We start from the raw sequence: 23,035 nt of genomic DNA on the forward strand, positions 1-23,035 counted from the left end.
TTTTTTTTTTTTAAATTTCCAAAATCTCTATATGACCATGTCTGGTCATGTCCTAAACCCTTCTTCTGTCAAATAAAATATCCCAAAGGCTTTTATTCTAATTGCTGATTTTCACACAAGACTAATGGACCAAGTCTTCCCGTTTATCTAGCAGGGAGCCACATCCTGCACTGCTCTGTGGCAGGCAGTGCAAAGTGCCCACAAGCTCAGCGTCATCTTCTGTCCCACAGATCACTCAAATATTTGAGGAAGAGAAGAAAAATTTGAAGGGGTTAAACATCAAAAAGGAAGAAAAAGCAATAAATTGTAAGATTGGGTCTTTCAGTACAAAGCTACAATGCTGGGGTGATCCAGACATTTTTACCAGTGGTCCTCCAGTTACGGGCTTTTGTAGTGGCAGTGTCCTGCAGGGCCAAGCCAAGTGTGCTGCCCAGGTCAGGGTAGCTCAAGGAACACTATCTTCAGCACACACCAATTCTGCAGCTACCAGCTAAGTACCACCATTAAATACAGACAGGGGATATACATACGTTTAAAAACACTTCGCTTGTTTTTAAAAGTTTAACAAAAGGCTTCAACTGGAATGAAAACCATACAGCTACTTGGAAAAGGACATGGTAGGTAGCACATAGGATTAGCAGTTCATCCAGACAGGATTTTTAAAGGTTTGGCATCCTTGTTCTTACCAGAGTTTACTTTTGTTGAAGAATAAGCCAGGCAAGTTCAGAGATCATCCACTCCAGAGAGAACACACCGTTAATACAAAGATGCTTTCATATTTGTATTCTTCAACTATGTGCTTAAGTTAGCCACCTGCATATACAAAGAAGACATACTTGACTGGAACACTTTCTCCTTTAGACTATGAAGCAAAAAAATTAATAAAAGATAATGGGTTAAAACCTTCTTTTGGCTGCATAAGCCAGGAAGCCTGACTTGCTTTTCAAGCGACATGAGAAAAGATGATTAAGCTGCTGGGTTGTGGTGCAGTTGCTTTAGATGAATACATCAGCTTTTTAACAAACTTCCATCTAAACCACCTCTCAAATAAAAGCCAACTATTTGACTACTGGTACAAATTTCTTTACCCACCCACCCTCCAAACCTGTTTTGTAGTTTGTGGATTTTTGGAAGTTGCTGTTGGTTATTTTGTAAGATTAACACAGCCACATCACCATGACCTGCATTTTTAGGCAACAAAGTAGAGGAAACCATTATGCTGAAGAGACAGCAGACTTCTGATTAGGACCTAAAGGAAGAAAAAATTTGCCACAAAAATGGCAAAAGGACAAGGATGATTAATTAATAGTTTAAAAAATAGCTATTGGTTGGCTCAGTGGATTAAGAATAGGGAATTTTCAAACATGAAAAACAAACTGAAACTGAACATAAGCATTAGGAAGAGAGTTGACTGCTAGTAGACAAATTGCTTCAGTTTATCTCATAGCAGACCAACGTGACTAGAATGCCTGATGGCAGCTTCAGCCAAGCACCAACAGAAACATGTATGATCACTCCAAGATACAGAAATATGTATCATCAACCCAAGCTTCACATTTAAAAAAAAAGCTTCCAACTTCTCATCGTACTTCCCAAAAATCCTGCTACTGCCAGAAAACATTGCCAATAGCTCGCGTCTCTGGATTTCCAGATCAAACCACTAAGCTTTATAAAAAGTTAAACAAAGCTGGCTGTACATCTTAATGACTTTGCCTATCTGTTACTGAACCTTTTACTGCTTTATGAATGTCAGTATCGTATAGTGCTTTACATTTTAAAATTAAAGTCTCCTAATGTTTTTTCTTTGCTGTTACTATGATGATCTCCTTTACTAAAAATGCAAGTACCCATCGTATATCAACAAGTTTACTTGCTACAGATTCATCAATACCTGAATTCTGCAATCAGATTCTTCTGAACCCATTTCAGATAGCCACATCAAGCCAGTCTCTGAAGTCCGTGGTGGTCAACCCTCATGAACCAGATCTGTGAGGTGGTCAACCCACAGTAGTGGTTCTCTCATGACTCAGAGTCACAGCTGGTATTGACTTACAACACTAACATCACTGAGAAAGACTGAAGTGGTATTTTGGGTGAAGATAAAGCTGCATAAGGGATAAATGAAATTAATGGAATTAAATCTGATCCTTTATGAAATTAATGATGCTTCTTCAATTTATTTAAAAGCTTGTGATTTGATTCACCAACTATTCAGTACGCTTTTTGGCTTGCACACAAAATATACATGAGGGATTTTTAGACATGTCACTGGATATGACTCTTTCAGTTCTTAAAGACTGATACATGCTCAATCAGTAACATGTTTTTATATAGAGGTCAAAAATAATCATACACAAACATTTTGATACTTATCATTAGCAGGCAGTAGAATTTATTTTCATTTATCAAACCCGCAAGTATTTTCAAAAGGATCTTCATCTCTTTAGGCTATAGCACCATCCTGTGGTCATTTCAAAAAGCAACATTGGGATGGGCGAAATTTAGTGCTCGACAAAACAAAGACTGGTGCAGAAAGTTTCAGTTACCCATAGTATTTTCATTATGTCCTCCTGTAATGCTAATATAAAAGTCCCACTTTTAAATCTAACCATGATCAATGTAATGAGTAAAGATATTCCACAAACTACACAATAGCCACAGCCATAAGAAAAAGTTTACTTTGCCAAGATACTGAAGAGACCAAACTTTGTGCAGTATCACTTCCTGCTACTATGTATTGAGGGAAAAAAAGTTTACAACTACATACAGTCTAGTCATCAACTGTACTTTCCAGAACTCTGATGCAAAATTTAACACTGGATTTACAGGAAAAAAAAAGTGTTAAACTATCTTTAAAGTTATTCCTGAACAATGGCAAAAAGAGAATAGAAATTATCTTACTTCTTCCCACTTGTAAACTACAAGTGGACTCTAGGGAGAGCAGTAGCCGATACATGTCTGCAATAAGAAAATAAATCCTGAGTTTTTATACAATTGTGTACTCACAGATGAGATATCCCCTTGATTGGTCTTAATTTGCTTGAATCATAAAAACCAGAGTGAATTTAGCAGGCTATACATAAGCACCTGTATAATTTTGTAACCAAGAGCACATAAGTATATTAGCACAAATCTCTTAATTTGGATATCACTACACAGAAAGAAGGCTGTATGTAGAGAGATCAAATACCAATTGCAGAATCCCCTATCCTTTTATTTTTTATCTTTTTACTTAAGAGCTTAAGGTAGATTTATATGGATAAAACCAATGTGTAGCGAACTAGTACACGCTCAAATAAAAGAATTATTCAATTTCAACTTGCTTCTGGCTTTGCTATAAAACAGGGATAAAAATCAGGAGAAAGAAGCATTGGTTTTACTGTTGTGCCCAAATTTAGTCCAAAGAATACAGAGCCTGAACTTACAGAGCACCGAATAATTCTAAACACCATTGAACAATAAAAGCGACAACTTATTCAAAGACTGTGGGGAAAAAAACCCATAAACGAGGTATTAAAAAGTAGGGAATTGTTTAGTTACAGTATTACGATTTCCAAGTAATTACATTTTTAAGGCAAAATCTTATAGTAACAAAACACATAACTAATGTGTACTAAAATAAGGTTATTTACTTAAAAATGATACATTGGACATAATCTGTGTACAGAACAAGCAATTCATGGTAAACTCAATAAGGCACCTTCTAAAGCAGATGCTGTACAAAATACATTAGTGTGTTACATTTTTAAAGGAGTATTCTACACTTCTGGCATATAACACACACAAGAGTGTGACCATTTGTCTTGTTCCACTCTTCTCTCATATTTTATTTACATCTTCCCTAGGTTAACTACAATGTTATTTATTCTTCTTGTATACAATATAGTACATTTCATTTTGGGCATGGCATGTCAAGAGCACAAATGTCACACTACATGAGGTGGGCTTCTATAATTGCATTCAAAGGCAAAATATTACAAAGCAACAAGTACATGAGATTTGTTCAAAAATTAGAAGTAATGTGCACTCCACTTCAGCAATACCAACCAAGGCTAATACACCATGGCTCCATAAAGCACTGTATTGTGCAACATTGCCAGCCATTTTTAGACATCACCCCTATTTGGAATAAAGATTGTGGGCACAGGATAAAGACTTTTGACTTCAGAGGCACTGACAGAAGAATGAGAAAGCGCTAAATCTTTCTAACAGCTGACAGAAGATGAGCACGTAACTTCCCTTTAAAAATATCTGCAGTAGCCAAAGAATGCTTTTTAACTCAGTATCTTTGCTTTTCAAATATTTTAGACCGTTAAAATACAGCCTGCGAAGACAGAGTAGATGAAATGTATCCGAATGATTTGTTTTATAAACACATTCAAATGGTCATTTAGATCAAAATCTAAAATTTGATTCTAGACTACTATGGAGGTAACTTAAAATATTGATTTTATATTCTATTTAATATGTCAAGATAGACTAATTAAGAAAATGATTGGGAAAAAGGTCCATTTCTTGAGTAAAACTCAGGAAAAATTCCATATTGAGTAAAACTCTGCATAAACTCAAAATGTAACCCTACATTTTTCTGTAGGACTACCGCATTTCTTACAGAATTTACAAGTTAACCAGGAACACAGATACTTTCCTTTCAGTTGCTGTAACAGTAAGAATTATATAAGTGACTCAAATTATTTTGCACCTAAATGAAATCATATGGAGCAGGTTAAATAAATTAAAAAAAAAAAATTAAAATCCTCCGTATGTGAGTGTTTAAGAACTTCCAAAGTACAGTCCTGAGACCTCTCAAGATATTTTCCATCCTTCTGATTTTTACATTTAAAACAAAAGGAATGAAAACATGTGCCAGTTTTGGGCAATATTTTTTTGGATGACAAATGTTTAAAATTTTGACCAAAATGAGATCAATCACACTCCAACAGATTAATACTATTACCCCTCCCTGACCTTAAAAAGGCTTCTGAACTCTACAGTTTTGCATAAAGCAACAGCTTAGCTTTAGAATCTGCACTAAGTATGCTTAATTATGTAAAATTAATGGGCTAGTTTTAAGCAAAGACTTTTTTTCCAAATGATTGCTAAAATATCTGTATAGACATACTTAGGCTGCAAAGAGAGAATGACTTTGCATGGAGTGTAGATACATGCTCAAGTGCTTTATGCAACCAGGTCCTTTAGTGATAACATTTATAGAGTATCAGGGAATCAAGGAATGCTAAAGACCTAGCAGCTCCTGTTCAGGACCGTGACAACTGCACATGCATGATATGTTTTGGGTATGAATCTAGTAACTGAAGTGCTGGAAAATTAAGATTTTTTTTCCTCTCAAAGATCATCTTTGCAGCAGTAGCTCATGTCTGCTGTGTTAAAGTGAATGTGCAAATCAATTCAGGTCTTAAGATGTCTACCAAAGATCACCATCCTATTGTCTTGCAAATGCCTAAACAATGAAAGAGAAATTATGTGAATAATTAAAAACTATTGAAATTCACACTTCCAGCAATGGCTTCCTGAAGACTTCGGAAAAACTAATTTTAAAAAAAATAATATCACAAAACAAGTTTACAGTTAATAATTTTGTGGCAACTTCTAAAAGAAATTGAAAAATATTCTAAATAGGAATGGGTTAATTTAAATAGACCTCCATACTCAGAAAGTTTAAGATAACAGGGTATCTACATAAACGTTTTTCCTTCCTATGGATAAAAATCCTAGAGAAGGGGAAAAAAAAAGCTTAACCCTTACTTTTTTTGGCTCATACCAAATATTTTCCAACTACCTGTGCAAAAATTATGTGCTAAGAAATGAGTAACAATTTCAAACTCACATATTTCTTGGCAATGGACGGAGAAATATTCTTTTAAAAAGCCCTTTATCAGGAGGATTGTGGCACAATATTATATATCTTTTGCTGTTTTCAAATAAGTTAAAATCATAGCTGACATGCTTATGAAGTTTTCAGCAAGAATACATATTAATACTTAAAGGCATTACTGAACAAAAGTAATGACTTTATTTTTTTTTTAAAAAGAAATGTCCCTCGAAATAGCTAGTTTTCTATAAAATATGTAGAACTGTTAAATAAAGTCTGTACATCATAATAGAAAATAAAAATACTGCAATCTTTTGCCTGACCATTTACATTATGTGAACTACAGAATTAGAACAAAAAAAATAACATGTTAGAATGTTGTAGTTGTTCACAAATCACATTAGTTCTGCATTACATTGTTTTCTATCAGTTGTATTTGCAAGGGAAATTTAAACACATATCAAAACAATCCCCATGTACATATTTTAAGACAACAAAAATCTGGCATAAATCAATCTGAAGTTTTAACATTTTTTCATCAATTTTAATATTATTTCTAACTTTTTTCTTCAAATCTCAACTATGGCATGAGTGTGTGTGTGTGCATGTATCTAATTGTACACATGTACCTAGGACTAGGTGGGGTTTTTTTTACCAAAGCACAAAACACACCATATAAATAACTTCCCTTTTTAAAGTGATCTAGAACAAGATTTACAGTACAAAGTTATAGGCACTTAAATTATCAAATAAGTTCAATGGTTCCAATACTGTGTGTTCATTCTTCTGATGATTCACTCGTTTGAAACTTCAACTTGAGTTACGATACTATTTTCTAACTTCAAAGCAGAAGTGCCAAAGGAGTTATAAATCAGTAATTCTGCCTTACAGTAACCTCATGGAGGGGTTCTGGTTTTTAACCAACTTGTCTGGATCAGTGAAGAAAAGGAGGGAACTAGAGTTTCCCATGCATGCCAAATAGTTGGCACAATAGGACCAAATTTTGCAATTGTGTTGACTTACTTTATCTTAATGAATTATCTTTCAATGCCATTCCTCCTAAACTAGAACTTAAACCACCACTGATTTACCTTGTCTCAAATCTTTAACTCTGTAACTGTGCACTAAGCGGCCCACAGACATGGCCTTCTGCGTTTACATTAGGGCAAGCCAGCTCAAAGTCTTCTGCACGTTGTGGATCTTGTCTTCAACAGTTCACATATTCAGTTCTCCTGGCCTTGACCTTTACTGTACTCTCTAGTCTTCCGAGTGCCTGGCCTGCGTTCTCCTGCCTTCCCTCTTCTGTGTCTGTAAACTAGACTTGTTCTCAAGCCTTTCAAAACTTATCGTCTACCTAGTTTTGTCAAATGATGAAAACGCATGCTCCTACAGCTGACTGATCCCCTCCTGTACAGAGAGAAGTTCAGAGCATGACAGACACCTACCATTGAGTCCCAATAAAGTACAAAGGCAAAACATATCACCAACGGTCTTTCTATTGAGATGTTTTCTACAGCAGAAACACTAGTTGCATGTGGCACTGTGAAAAATATGCCAAAATCCATAATCATCCAATTATGGAGCCGACTAGACTGTAAGATGACCAAGACAGTCTATACATCTAAAAAAAGATTGTTTCAAGCTCTCTACAGACTCAGGTAGGCATCTCAATATATTAATGATTCATATTTTTGCAGTTTTCCTTGTGACCAAATCAAGAACAAACATAAAATTAGAACTGAGGTTCCAGAAGATAACTTAATGGCAAGGAGTAAATTCTGTAGCAAATCTCTGATTGTGGAGCCATAAAATGCATGGAGCCCTGACCATAAAACTTTGTTCATTTAAATGGTTTCTTATCTATACCAAATGACAGCAAAATAATCCTGGCACACACATAAAGGCATAAGGAACTGTTAGACTGAGTAGTATCACAAACAGATTCATAACGTACAGGCTGTTTCACAAAATCTTGCATGGATTGACTAGGTTTTATCAGGTAGAAGGCAAAAAAAAGCTTATATTCTCCACCTCTGTTGAATCCATATAGCTTGTTAGGCTTTCACAGAAAGCACTGTAATCTGAACATTCAATTCAGTACCCAGAGTTTTACTGGAGACTCACTAAGTATGACTGAAGTCTCAATGCAGCTCAAACAAAACCAAAATGTGTATTTTATCAAGGCTGTCCATATACATAGCATGTAGTGTACAGATGCTCTCAGTATCACAGTCTATGAAGTACTGAAAGATTTGATTAGCAGCCTGTAGAAGTGTGCTGAGAAAATATACTGAATCTCAGTTATTTCCTCTTTCCACATAGGTCTCACCCATTTTTGAGTGAAAACATCTAGGAGTCCACCTTTGCTCTCCCATGTCCATTTACTATGTCAAATCTTTACATCTTGTGATTCCACCATCTTGGCAAGTGTCTTCTTGATCCTCAAGGCAGTGAGCCGTGAGGCAGGATTATGAGCCCAGCATTCAGACATTAATTTCAATATTGCTCTTAAACACTGTAAAATAAGAAACAAAGGAACAGTATTGTAACAATTGACAGACCTGAGAGGTATATAATTTTGGTTCACTGTCAAGCCCAAATTATAGAACTCCGAAGTTCAAATGTGCAAATTCTACATTTTCTGCAAAATTGCTAATAGAGAACTATTGTAAATAGATCAACTGAAAAAAAAAAACCCAAACCCAACCAAAACCAACAAAACTCCACCAAAACCACCAACAACCATGTCCCGAATCATCTTTTTTTTCTCCCCTTCACTGCCTGGTATTACAGTAGCTGGAACTAATGGAAGTGTTTCACAAAGAAGCATTACCAGAACTTATCCTTACAACTCAAGAACAGCAGTACAAAAATGGTAGCAATAAGCAATGTTTTAGTATTTATCAAACTAAAATACCCTTCCATATTAATGAACATTTTTCCTTTCAGGATACTCACTTCATCACTATTCCATCTATTTGATACTACTGGGCGTAGGCGTTTGACACACACCACTTCTCTCATGTCCTCATAGGATGGATCATTTGGCACCATGTCGTAATATGGCAACTGATACTCTTCAACAATACCTGAAGATAATTGTGAAAAATCAAGAACCATTAAAAACAAAATAAAATAAAGTTATATATATAGTTTGATATTTTCTTAGGCAGGAGCAAAAGTTAACTCAATTTTGTGCCAAGGTAAATCCACCACAGTGTTATACTGTGATAAAAATCAGAAAATTTCACTATAACAGTCAGACATTTACCAGAAAATACCTGATATTATGAATATTAAGTTTAATAGTTACAATAATTCCTTGCAGTCCCCTTTGACTTTGGTACCCAATGTAGAGTTTGACATCTTCTGATCTACCACATGCCACAATGAAACAGAGGAAAAGCATAACAACGAAGAAGGGAATACAAGAAAATATCTATACGATCACAAAAGAAGAGTGAAAGAAAAGAAAGGATAATTCAAGAAAATGTGTAAGGAGAAAACTGAATGAAACCAGAAAGGCAAGAAAGTATAACAAAAGAATAGTATCTTATTGATTACATTCTAAAAGTTTTATTAGTAGTAGAGAGTGAAATATATCTCACTATTTCTCCCACTCACTCTGCTTTTTGAGCAAGGAAAAAAAGCTTGAGATGCTTAATTGTAACAATCAAAAAGTTCAGTGTTTTCCAAGCTGTACTCTTGACAGACTGTTACTACTGCTTTTAAAGAACACAACCCTGTTGATACAGCAGGCTTGTTATATTATTTCCTGGAGAAGTATTGTTAAAAGTGACACGAGGGCCTGGTAGATTTTATACAGTATATTTAAAAGTTTACCTCCTGTGACGCAGCGCCGAGCCATTTCCCAAATGATCAGCCCAAAACTGTAGATATCAGCCATGATGTATGGTTGAAAATGGTTTTTATTCAGGCTTTCATCTAGGACCTCTGGAGCCATGTAACGTTTTGTTCCCACTCTAGTATTCAAGGGAACATCAACTTCGTTTGTGTCACTATATGAAAATATCAGGAAGTTAGTGAATTGTGGGCTATTACAAGACACGGTATGAAATCCTGTATGATGCAATCATTACACTGCAAAGCTCCTCTTTACAAATTAAATTCTTTCTTTTTTTTCCCTCTCAATACTACACTTAGGCTTATGCTTTCTTTCAGGCCCTATTGTAGCGAAACACAATTCTCTGGCTCCATTGAACTTAAAAAAAAAAAGTATTCCATAATGCTAATATAGTATTGCTTTTTCAGTTAAGTTTCAACTCCCTTTACACTGGTCAAATTTTCTATGAGATAACTTATAATAAAGCTACATGATAGCAATTATTATGAAAGGCCAGTTTTGAGTAACAAATGAACTAGTCTCTTCTTACTTTCCTCTACAAAGCTACTTTTATTTTCCACAAGAAGAGTCTTTTCATTGTTCTCTTAACAACCTATTTTCATCTTGATGCTACCAGCATTCAAAGGAAGAACAGCATTTTCCTCTCAAAACTGAAAAAAACTGAAAGCATGCAACCAAATGACTCCATCTTCCTTTAAAATTTGACATCTGGCACATTTAAAAAAAATAAAAAAAATAAAAGTTTTCCCATTACAGAGGATTTGTTCATCTACCTGTTAAACTTGACTGCAAGACCCAAGTCAGCAATGCAGCAGGTTCCATTTTTCTTTATCAAGATGTTTTTACTCTTCAGGTCCCTGTGTGCAATAGCAGGCTTGCCTTGCGTCCCATAAATTTCTGTGTGTAGATGGCACAGACCACATGCAGCAGAATACGCCAGTTTGAGGAGAGCCCTATTGTCTAGCGTAGTGCATTTCAGGAAATCATACAATGATCCATTTTCATGATAATCTGTGATCAAGTAAAGCTGTGTCCAGGAGCCAGTGCCTTTAATATCTGCAGCTATGAAACCTATGAAATATAAAAAGAAAGTGACCATTTATTTGTACATATTTTTTTTATGCAATGGATTTATTAAGAATTCCTAAAGCTACATCGTCTTGGACTGTATCAAAACATATCTGTTCCCCTTATGAAAACTAATAATGTAAAAGCTCAGATTTCAACTATACACGAGGCTACCATTCCCATTTCCAGCAAAAAGATTGCAGACCTTTCTATCCTAGAGCAGCAAGATTCCACCCTTTTAATGACATTTTATTAGCATATGTTAAGGGACAGACATCTGATTATTCCATAGAAGCCGCCACATACCCCTCAAGCCACCCACTAAGAACTCCTCCTCCTCCACCCTCACTCAAGCCCTCCAGTAGCCAAACAATGTACTGCCTCCTTACCAAGGATGTTTTCATGACGCATTAAAACAGTTTGGTAAATCTCTGTTTCTCGGAACCAACTGGCTTCTTCTGTGGTGAAAAACACTTTCACTGCAACTTTTTCACCCCTCCATTTACCCATCCACACTTCACCGTATCGCCCTTTACCGACTTGCCTCACCATCTGAATTTGTTTGGCAATAGTGCGCTGAACCTGGGGAAAAGAAAAATAAGGAAAAAAAATGAGGGGAAGGTGGAGGAGGGAAACCCAGCAATAAACCAAAAGCACTTAGACAAGCTGCTTTTCAAGCTTGGATTGCTTTGAATCTTGATCTCATTGTAAAATTTGTTCTATGTTATTTTCCATTATTCCCATTTCAAACTCATTATTGCTACCTCCAAGGAACAGTTTTGTAACAAACCCCAAAAGTTAAATCAGCTCAACTTCTCATTTAATTCAGATGCATTCTCCTGAATTCTATTTGTTCCTATTTTATAAAGAATTACATTTATCTGTCTCACTGGCTAATTTTTATGCAAGTATTATATAGGATGGTGAATCAAAAATTATGAATGAGCCAATAAAAAGCAAATCTATTTTATTGGACAGTAGACACTATGAAAAAAATAATCTTTGAGTTTGCTCAATTTGATACTTGTATTATCCATTCATTGCATTTTTAATCTTGGTGTCCTTAGGGTCTAATTTTTCTTTAAATTTTGCTGATACCAACAGATTCCAAACATACAATCTAATTGCACTTCATTTTACCTATGTGTAAGATGGGCTTTTGTACATGTCCAGTAAAATAATGAATATATTGTCTGGATAAACTGCTTTGTTCTATGCAATAGGTACATTTGATGGAGAGAAGTTCAGTGAAAATTAATCTTAGTTTATGATTTACCAACAACGGAAGTCCTGATCCACTCCCAGAACTCTGTGACTGGTCAATAAGGTCTTTTAATGACTCCCCAGCTGGAATAAATGCTTCATCTTGTTCCAGGTCACGATTATAACAGTGCCTCTTTGCCATCGACTTACAGTAATGCCTGCAAACATAACAGGAGAAGTTAAGCTGAACTCCCAAACACTCTTCAAAATATGTCGTAAATTGACCTGGGCAAAAACATATTTTAAATAGGTTTTTTTTTTTAATTGTACCATATTTTTTTTCAGAAATGTAACATACATAGCTTTTTAATATTAAGTTGTTGTAATGCTTGTAAAGGCATGTCAGTTTATTATGAGCCAGGCAGAAACCCAGCATTTTTAATATGCAGGACACAGCCAGTGTTACTGGCGCTAACATCGCTGGTTTTGGTTTAAACTAACAAACTGAACCTTGACCCATGGTAGGCAAGGCTCACACATGCACGTTTCTACTGAAACTTCTAGAACAATTACCATCTCTCCAGCATAGGACTGGAGCTGACAGAAGCAGGGACTGTCTCTTAAACTGCACCTGCATGAATTGTCATAGCTCAGCTGTTTTGAAAAACAGCAGAAAAAGGAAAAGTTATAAAATGCATCCTTGTCTCTTAAGGTGTGCAAAAGCACTTCACAAAGGTGAATCTCAGAAGTAGATGGAATTTCACTATCAAAAATGACTGAAGATCCAAAAACATAGAAAGCATTAGGATAATCCTGTTTACTAAATGCTGTAGCATCAAAGCTGTATGTAGCTTAGAAAACTGTGAACACTTTGTAGCCAGAGAAAAGGATCAAATTCACTTGAAGTCTGTGCTGTGAAGATTTCATTTTACCTAGCAACGCAAAGTGGTACCCACAGAAATGTGAAATTAAATTACAACAGTTTCACTTCCAATATATTTTTGTCAGAAATACATGTGATTAACTGAATACATTTACAAAGTACCCGTTCTGTTCACACTCATTTGGGAAATTAAAAACATTGCCAATAAAGTGCTTTCCTTACTTGTAACAAAAGCAGCTAAATAAGATGATCATGACAATTATGCAGACTGCCATAGAAATCAGCACTGCCATCCAACGAATGCTGCCATCAAAAAGCCCATCTATATAAAAAAAAAAAAGAAAGTTAATTTTCCAAAGTCTACTAATTAAGCATCTATTGAAAACAGTTTATTTAGGCATGATATTTTCCTACACTGTGTATATGAATGTGCAAAAACTGAAACACTGAAGGTTATGTCTGAACAGCAGGAAATACTTCTTTACTGTGAGGGTGATCAAGAAGTGGTTACAGGTTGCCCAAGGAGGTCATGGCATATCCCTCCTTGGAGATACTCAAAAGTCATCTGGACATGATCCTGTGTAACTGACTCTACGTGGCCCAGCTTGAGCAGACGGGCTGCACCAGATGATCTCCAGAGGTCCTGTCCAACCCTCAACCAGTCTGTGATTCTGCGACAGTATGTCTCTCAAAACATCAGAAAGGAGCAAGACAGCTAATGCCCGTAACACATCAGTTCAAATGAAATTACACAAAATTCATAGTGTTTTAGTATCAAAGGGAGTATTTACATCAGAAAAGCAGGGATAATTTCATTTGGATGACAAAAGATTTAACTTGAGATTTTGGAGTTGATGGGTTTGGGTTGACCCTTGTTAGATTGTTCTTAGAAACAGAAATGAAGGATTTACAGCAGCAAGATTCTGAGAAGGTATTAAGCCACACTTAATCCAGTTCAACTTATCCAGCAATGAATGATTAAATGCATGAAAATATAAATTCTTTTCACTGGGAACAACAGAAAGAAGAGAATGAATTTAGAGTAGGTAACAGCTAACAACATCAGAAAACTTCAAGACAGATTCATCGTGGGAAAAGCACTGCAGAGCTAAAAAAAATCATTTTTAAAAGAGAACAGGCTGTGGAAATAAAACAAAAACAGATCAAAAGTTCACAGATCAAGGCATGAGCCAACTGACCAAGAGAATAAAAATACCATGAGTGACTGATGAAGGAAAAGATTAACTTGGAAGTGGCATAAAAAGAAACTGGAAACACAGTATGACATGCAGCAGAGAGCTTAATATCAAAATTACTTACTAAAGAAAAAACAGATTTGTGCAATACTGCAATTACACTTTCTCCTTATTTTTATCTGTTCATAAGCAAGAACAGAATCCACACAGCATTTGTTAGTAGCAGCATGAACATCTATGAGCTGTTTACCTGTACTATCAAGTGGTGGTAATGTTGGTTGTAAATCCTGATTGCAGAAATCAGTCCGACAGCACTCAATTGTTCGTCGCAGTTGTGCTTTAGGTGAATCCTGTTGAAGGAGAATTGAATAAACATTCAGATTTTGAAGTGATCAGCTAGGATGGGGACAGGCACTGATACAAAACAGCACAGACAAAAGTTTAAGATATTTTATTAAAAAAAAAAAACAGAAAACCCCCAAACCAATTCAACCTCACTATTTAATGTATGAGACAACTTCACAGTGGCAGAAAAGCATCATCTAATCTCTTGGGTGCACACATTCTACGCTCACGTTATTTTATTTTTCATGGAACTTTTTAACTTTAGCACAGAAAAAGATGATTCCTAGTTAAGCTGCTATTTTATACATTGCAGCATTTTTAAGCTTGGTCAAAAGCAGTCAATTTAAGACAAAAACCCCCAATCCCTTTAGAAGTTTTTCTCTTGCACTTATCATAGCAGCACTGTTTGCTTCAAAAACATCTTAATTACACCATATAAAGGATGGAAGGGTATGAAAATTAATCTGAAGGTAAGACAAGCATATAAATACAAGAACAATTTCAGGAAGTCATCATGACACCTCAGGCCTGATCTGCAGTAACTCTGAACATTCACAGATGTAACTGAAGTCAACAGTGCTTCCAAAAATCAGTGCTACCCACAGCTACATTATAGAAAAACTCAAGTCGTAGAGATCTTATAATTAATTATCCAAACAGCGACAGCATTTTGGAATGGGAAAAAAAATAATGCAGTAACCAAACAGATGATAACCTCTGAAAGATTTGTTTAATGTAAGCAATGTGACAAAATAAAAAGCAAAATCCAGTCTCCAAGGCAATATTCATTTGCTCAGCTAGTGCTATATGCCTGTCTTCTAAACAAATCACTGCTTTATTAACTGTTTTCAGTTCAACTTTCTGAAGTTCTAAAGGCAGCAGTCTGCTTAATTATACCTCTATAAATCAAAAGGTAGTTACACTCATGCAATTAACAACACATAAAACTTTTTTCCTTTCTAGAAAAGTTATGTTGGACAGGAAAACATACACATGATAAACTGTGTGTACATGCCTACGAAACTTTAAGGGAGCTCTTGTGTAATCTGTGAAGACAACTCCATATGATTATGTTTATCTGCCAGATGAACTGAAGAAAACGGGAAATTCCAAATTAAGGCAATGAAGACATTCTACATTAAAACCAAAACTACACAGATCAATTAGACTGACTATAAAGTTGTCTCTTCAACTGAGGAACCAGCTGACAGAAGTAAAAGGCTGATGTCCTCTGCTCATTTTGTCAGTGGCTTACAGATACTTACAAAGAACTCCAACAAGCTAAGATTCTGTACCAATCTTTGCTCAAACACCATTTAGTCACTTTCTGTCACTACTTGCTCATGATTGTTCAGTCCCATTTACCTCAGTAGTAAGTGGCAACATGTAAAATTCTATGATTGCAATTACACTGCTTATGCTGTTTCCTTACATAATCACCACAGAGATCTTAATTTGTAATGATATCTCATTTTTTTTTTACCTTGCACTGGAAGTCTGAACCTTCATACTTCATGCAACCAGAAGCAAGCGTGGGTTCTCCATGTTCATCTTCCTCAATGATAGCAAAGCAATGCCCATTAGTTCTGGAATAAACATATCAATTATGCTTTACCAGCATGTCTGTTGTTTAATATCCAGCATTTGTTGACCACAAACCAACTAAGAATACTAGAATGGCAATATCTAGAGAAATTCTTCTTTAGCACAGCATTTACCATACTGTTTGAGAACAAAAGACCCCCACAGTATTTTTAAACAGAACTAACATTTTATAGGTTAAAAAAGAAAATTAAAATTCACTTTTGTCTGTTCTTGAAACTGCAATGATAAACTCTTGAAGTCCAGTAAGTGAAAGGTGGCTATTTCAAGGTCAAAAGCTCAGCCACGCTTTTCCCACATAAGCTCTCTCAAATATTCAGCCTTTAGGCTAAAACAATCAAACCAACCCCCAAACCCACTTTCTGAAGTTGACAATAACAAATAGATTACATTATTTTTAAAAAACTACACTTCATTTTCCCTTTATATAAATGCTTTGATTTCTGTACTACATGAAATTGTCAACAACATTGGTAAGGAATCCCAAACCAATTCACAATGGTAGGTCTGTGTTTTCAATACCTGTATAATTAAGATTTTATTGAGTAAATCAAAATTCATTCATTCCATCAGCAGAGATATTAAGGAAACAAATCCAGAAATATTATTGCCCTTTCTTTTTTTTTTTTAAATTTAAATGAATCTGAAGAAATGCATATTTGGGAAGCATAATGCCAAAAAATACCCTGCACATGAACACTGCATAACTGTTATTGCCTCTCTAACAACTTTATTATCAGAATATTGTCCATACAGATGTCCCCATACAGAGGGGAAAAAAATTAGTAAGGCCTATACTAGGTCAGAGGGGAAAAAAATTAGTAAGGCCTATACTGACAGCGTACAGTAGAGGGCGATAAAAAGCAAAAAATAAATACCAAAGGACTTGAAAGACAAAATACTAGATCCTAACTGAACGTTTTTTAGTTGCAAAACTATGTTTGTAAAATACTACATATGTTTCAATTTAAAAATATAGTAATGTTTGCTCCACTTCCTTGGGTTCCAAAAAAACTTTATCTGCCAAGTGATAGCTTTAGAGAGGCATAATATAATGTGTTAAAGGGAAGACTCAGTAGCAAATAATATGCTTTCTATTATGTATATTTTTATTAATTCTTAAGGAAGAAAATAGAAAGGCCTTAAACATGGAACTAGAAACGAAGAGAAAAAAGGAAATCCAATGATAACTCGTAATGAAAAAAAAATCTTAAGCAAGCACATAATCAGTGCATGAGTCTGTTAGGATTCTTATGCCTGACAAAGTTATAACCACGCTCCTGTTCCTTTATGTTCAGAGGCTTTTTTTTTTTTCCCCCCTCCTGCCTTTTCCTCATACTCTACAATTAATGAACATGTAACAAGAAGAATTCTCAGTGAATGGCTGTGTTGGTAACATTACCTTTTGACTACCAGGTAAAGAAATATTAGACTAAGCAAGCAGGTACTCATATCAGAACGTTTAGATTTAGGTAATTTAATACTCACCCTTTTATAAAATGCTACAGGTTACCTAAAAACTCAGTTCTTCAAAGCAGTTGCTGGGGGCAAAATGACTTGTTGCAAATGGTTCTAAGGAATGGTGAAAATTGTTTACATACAGATGACTGTGGGGTTCAGTGCTCAGCTCTCCAGAGAACCAGTGAGTTTCTAATCAGTTATGGTCAAATCGCCTGACAATCTAAGTCAGCACTCTAGAGATACTTTGCTCTCTCATGAGGAAAAATGAGCCTCGTCAGAGAGCCTCTTGTACCCTGTATGTAATACTTACATGCACGTGTTATTAATAGCATCATCTGGACAATGTCCTGAGCAGTAGCACTTAAGAAAGGGTAAGGTATCCTCTGGAGCGAGTGTTACTCCATTTGCTTGTTTCTTTTGGTCAGGATTTGTCTTCATTCCTGTGCCATGAAGCATGCTGTCTAGATTTTGACCTGGACATTTAAAAAAAAAAAAAAAAAAAAAAAAAAAAAAAAAAAAAAAAAAAAAAAAAAAAAAGCATCTGTGATAACTGTTCAAGAGCTTTACAGGCAAAACATGAAAATAAAATAATTATATTAACAAATAATTGAATTATACAAGACATGAGGATCTCCTCTCCCAAGATTACAGCAGAAATTTGAGTTAATAATTTCATTTGAGAAATACCTAGCTCAAATATTTTCTATCTTAACAGCAGATCTTTCAACCACAATCAATAAAAACAGAAAAAAGATACTTTCCCTTTCTGAGGTGGGGCAGAATCGTAGTGATGTAACCTGTAAAAATTTTCTGAAGAAAGGCTTTCTTATTTAAGTGTTCAAGAAAACCAAAATGCTGACCGCTTGATAACCACAGCAGTATAATTTTATGCATGACTGAACATACTTAATATGCAATTTTCTAATTTTCTGAACTGAAGTAATTTTTTATGGATTCACGGTCTCATAGAAGAGCAGTAATAACTCCAAAATCTCTTGGGTTTTTTGATCTCTGTATGCATTAGTAGTTCAAAACAGAACTAAAGTAAATCTTGTTTGCAAATTAAGTTTCAGTAAATGACATGAACATCCACACAAACGAGCTTTCAGAGAATAAAAATAGGGCTAAATTACATTCCAAGTAGCCCTCAATTTCTCAACAGGAGGAGGAGTTGAGCATCATTTGTTCTACTTCATAGTATTAAAGTGCTTTTGTGAATGTAGGAATTCAGAAGAAAAATTCCATTTGTTTTCTTCTTAGTGAAGGGCACCCAGGAAAAAATGATTTAGGAACATTATCTGCCTCATTTGGAATATGCTTTGTGACCACTATATGAGGTGAGAAAATCTTCATCCATCTCCTCCAGCTTTATCATGTGTAATTTTACCAACAGAAAATATCTGTCTGTCCATCACCTAACAGTATCCTTGGCCTTAAGTCCTCATAGTGTGAGCCAAATAAAACTACAGGAATTGTGAACAGACTATCACCTGCACTGACACAATCTGCAACAAGTCTGTGGAAGGCTCAGCGTGCAAGATTAAAGAACAGCCAGTCAGAACCGACAGAAGCTTTTACAAATTCAATTATAATTTCAGAATCGGAGGTACCTCAGTACCTCTCAAAAAGATTTCAGTCACAATAAAGATTTCGAATTATCTAAGAATAAAAAATATTTTGACCAGAAAGCTCAGTCCTTCCTGTGAAATCCACTGAACACAAGCTGTAATGAGAACATTACTCTCATGTTGTACCTTGCTTGAAAGGTGTGCAGAAAAACTTCAGACCCTGTGCAGATACCACCCTCTGTATCACTCCATTGTAACATCAACTAACATTCAGCCAAATATGCAATTAAGTATTTGTGAAATTCGATCTTATCATTCTGAAAAAGAGCCGACTTGCAGATTTCCTTATCCAATTAATACAGTACACCCAGTGCACTGTCCCGAACCAGCCACTTCCCTCAAAGTAAGGACACTGTGCCTTTTTCAGACACAATTAAGAGTATATTCTAAGAAACACAGCACCATTTACCTAAACCCTCAAATTGCTTAGCCATGCCTTATTTGAAATGTAGTTTTCAAACAGCAATACTTCAGTAACACCCAAGTTAAATATTCTCAGTACGTAGACTCTTAACACGGAGGTCCAGTGCTAGTAACACAGAGTTCACCTGTGCAATAGGTATTTGCAATTTAACCAACAGGAATTTTGCACAATGAAATAGCAGCACCTCCATCTGTCCCCTCTGCCTTTCTACCATTTTCTTCCCAGCAAAAACCGAAGGCTCATTTTAATACTGTGCTACAGATGTTAGACAATATTCTGTATTCACATTTAAGAGATGCTTGCCTTCTCAGAGAACAGGTAATTCTACTTGATATTTAAAGGAAAAGCCACTGCATATGTACAAATATTGTCTTTCCTTCTAATTTTATTGAACTACTAAGGTATCTTTCCTAATTAATGTTATGAAATACCCTTTATCTTCAGGGACATTCCACATGTTAAAAGTCTGAATACTTTATGATCTATGACTCAGCCACTCATCCATCTTCCTACCCTGAAAACTCAATGTAGCATTTTTTCAATTCCTTAGAAGAGAAATCAAGAAACGCTTAAAGCATGGCTTCTCCTAGCTCAGAAGAGAAGGAACAAAGTTTTTATGCAAGTCTGTGATCTTTTAAGGCAGTATTATTCTTTGTAAACTAACAATGACGCATGACTACAGGTATACCAACCTATTATACTAAAACTGAGATGAAATACATTTTTCCTCTTAATTTATTATGATGGATTGTATAACAAGGTTAATGAAGAATACATACCAAATAAAATCCAAAATAGCTAACTGTATTTTCAAAGAACCAGCATCCTTGCCTTTTGTACAATTTATACCGGCAAAGATTTTTATTCAAAGCAAAAACAGACCACCATTTCATTACCTTTGTCATGTGAAAAAGAACAATATTCCATGGTAGCCTGTCTTCATCTTAGAGGTAACACCCAAATTGCACAAAGAATGGGGAGCGGGAAAAAAAGAAGAAAAAAACCCCAACACTTCCCTCTTGCATTTTTTACTAAGACCACAAAGAGAACTCTTATTAAACACAAGTTTAATTAAGTATCCAGGGTAGGAAAAGGAAAATATGGAGACTGTTTGGGATCACTTCAGAAGAAAGTTTTTAATATCCCCCCCGTCTAGATACTATCCCTAAGCGTACCCCTTGCTGCAGTACTACAGTTCATCCTCAGCATTTCAAGAAAGATTAGTGTTTATCTTAAAGATGGTAGGTATGGGGAATATGAAAATGACTTGGCTTCCATTCGCCTGAGATATTAGGAGGGGAGATCAAGATCTGAATGGGGTCACGGGATGTTTCATTGTTGTTTTTCCCGGTTAATAGATACTGGGTAAATGAACAAGAGTGAAGGAAGGATATGTCTAAATGACATCTTGCTTCAGGAACCTGACCTTCTTGCACCAGTGCTCTCATTATCCCCCAGCCTCAGAGCTCCACCTCTCAAACATTCACACTGCTTTATCTTCCTCCTGGGAGCAGGACAGAGAATGGGAGGAACACATCTGAGGGATCTTGTGACACTACACTACTTGATGATGTAATTAACAGCTTCTTTTCCATGACACATGCAGTTGTCGGCTCTGCGGCGCAGCCAAGAAACACACATACACAAATCTTACATAACCTTCAAAGGTGTAAATGCTGTGCACTAATACGCACAGCTTCAAAAGAAAAATATTTGCACCCAGGAATTTCAGGCACAGCAAAGCCGCTTTCTCCAACATTTCCTCCCTCTACCCGTAAACTGCACCAGGCTGGTGAGGCAAAATAATATCCATTAGCAGCAAATAAATTGTCATACGCTGGAGGACTTGTTCAAGATCCTGGACCAGTTTCAGCCTGTTTGTCCAGCCTTGGGAGTATCATACCTTTACACACACAAACTGCTCTGTCATGTGCATTTTACAACATTTCAAAAAACTTACAACATTCAATGAAATATCAAGAGTAATCGTGAGCTGGAATATTCTCCTCTTTTCACCTAACCACAGAATAAGACAATAAAGAGAAATAAGTTGATGGAATTTCAAGTTCCTAGTTCGTCATTTACTCATATTGTCTCATACATTTTGCATTAAGTTTCTATAAGTGTGAACAACTGCTACAGATAAGGCGGCATTAAAATGGCTTTCTGCTTAAAGTTAAAATTAAAACTTTTTTTAATAAAAAAAGAACACCTCCTGCCAATATATCATATCCAGCCCATGATCAAAAATGTAAATTAGTCAATGAACTTCTTCCAATCATAGAAAATAAGTCAGACTATAAAATGTATTTTAAAGAACAGTACATTAGAAATCCCACTGTTACAAAAGTAAGTCTACTTAAAAGCATGGCTTCAAAAACCAGTATTAATATGGATAATCTTTAAAAGGTATCATGCGTGACAGTGAAGTGCTATTAACCACCAAAAACTGAGCCAATTTGGTTGCAACTCAATGCCAGGATACATATGCAATTTCATTAAGTCTTCTGATCTAAGAAAAGATTTGTACAACCCATAAAAAAACAGCTCTATTAAGAAATGCAAAGACAGAGAGCAGTAAGTGAAAAAAGACAAATACAAAAGTCAAATTATGCCTATAGTTTCTTACTTAACTGTATCCCCTCTACCTCTACCAATACAGTTGCAATGCTGGAACCAGTAGCCTACAGCATTCAAGTTGTTCAATAGCTTCTTGAATTCATGCTGGTATAATTAATATAGATGTTCCACATAAAAACATTTTTATTCCTGAGTAAATTATCCTTAAAAGGGATTTATTCTAGCAGTACTACAGTACTCTCAGCATTTCTTTGTAGGTATTCTGATCCAAGCCTGTAAAACCCAATAAATCCAATATTTTAATTAAAAGAATCTTTGTCAGAAGACCCTCTTCATCTGCCTTCCTGCTGATGCTAAAGCTGTTTGCTGGAGCCAGCTGACACCCAGGGCTTGCCCACACTGGGCTCTTTTCATAACAGAAGAAAGCTGTACCCAAGATCTTTATGTTAGATAGGCCGTCCTTATGAAAAAGACATACCTTGGAATTTTTGTGTCATAGTGTTAAAGTACTTTTTCTTGATTGAGGATGCAGATACTGCAAAGTCATCCACTCTAACAAGCACATTTCACCTTTCTGCCCATCACAAGCTTTCATAATGATTTAACATGTAACTCCTAAATGAATTAAACTGCTTAGACAGCTTGAGTAAAATATTGGTACTTTTTCTTAAAACACAAAACAATTTTAAAGAAGTCAGAAAAAACAGTTTTATGATTGCAAAGAAAACATCTTAAATGCTTCTATGAGTTCTGTGTCTGACTTTTTAACCATAAGCTCTCCCCATAGTGCATTTTTATATATCAAACTTGTGATCTCTGAAGACCGGGCATGTTAGAGGTGGCTCCATCTAGCAGAACTGGTTCCTAAAAATCACAGCATGTTCCCAGACTACTTGTTTAAAATCTCTACCACCCTCCAGCTCTCCCAGGAGCTATACCAGTGCTCA

At 35.6% G+C, this 23,035-nt stretch overlaps 1 protein-coding gene across 1 annotated transcript in view; it reads right to left on the reverse strand.

Annotated features, from left to right (window-relative positions):
* Positions 1-3,370: 3,370 nt before the first annotated feature.
* Positions 3,371-23,035, reverse strand: part of BMPR1A (bone morphogenetic protein receptor type IA) — an 84,474-nt gene continuing 64,809 nt past the window's right edge. The window contains exons 4-13 of the mRNA XM_014940375.1: positions 17,767-17,929; positions 15,877-15,979; positions 14,299-14,398; positions 13,075-13,174; positions 12,043-12,187; positions 11,156-11,348; positions 10,472-10,769; positions 9,677-9,852; positions 8,792-8,922; positions 3,371-8,348 (exon numbers count right to left, since the gene is read on the reverse strand). Of these exons, the coding sequence (XP_014795861.1) occupies positions 8,223-8,348; positions 8,792-8,922; positions 9,677-9,852; positions 10,472-10,769; positions 11,156-11,348; positions 12,043-12,187; positions 13,075-13,174; positions 14,299-14,398; positions 15,877-15,979; positions 17,767-17,929 (1,535 nt within the window). The 3' untranslated portion in view covers positions 3,371-8,222. The remainder of the gene's footprint in view (positions 8,349-8,791; positions 8,923-9,676; positions 9,853-10,471; positions 10,770-11,155; positions 11,349-12,042; positions 12,188-13,074; positions 13,175-14,298; positions 14,399-15,876; positions 15,980-17,766; positions 17,930-23,035) is intronic.

This window comes from Calidris pugnax, unplaced genomic scaffold (assembly GCF_001431845.1).
Source record: "Calidris pugnax isolate Ruff unplaced genomic scaffold, ASM143184v1 scaffold39, whole genome shotgun sequence".
Lineage (NCBI taxonomy): Eukaryota > Metazoa > Chordata > Aves > Charadriiformes > Scolopacidae > Calidris > Calidris pugnax.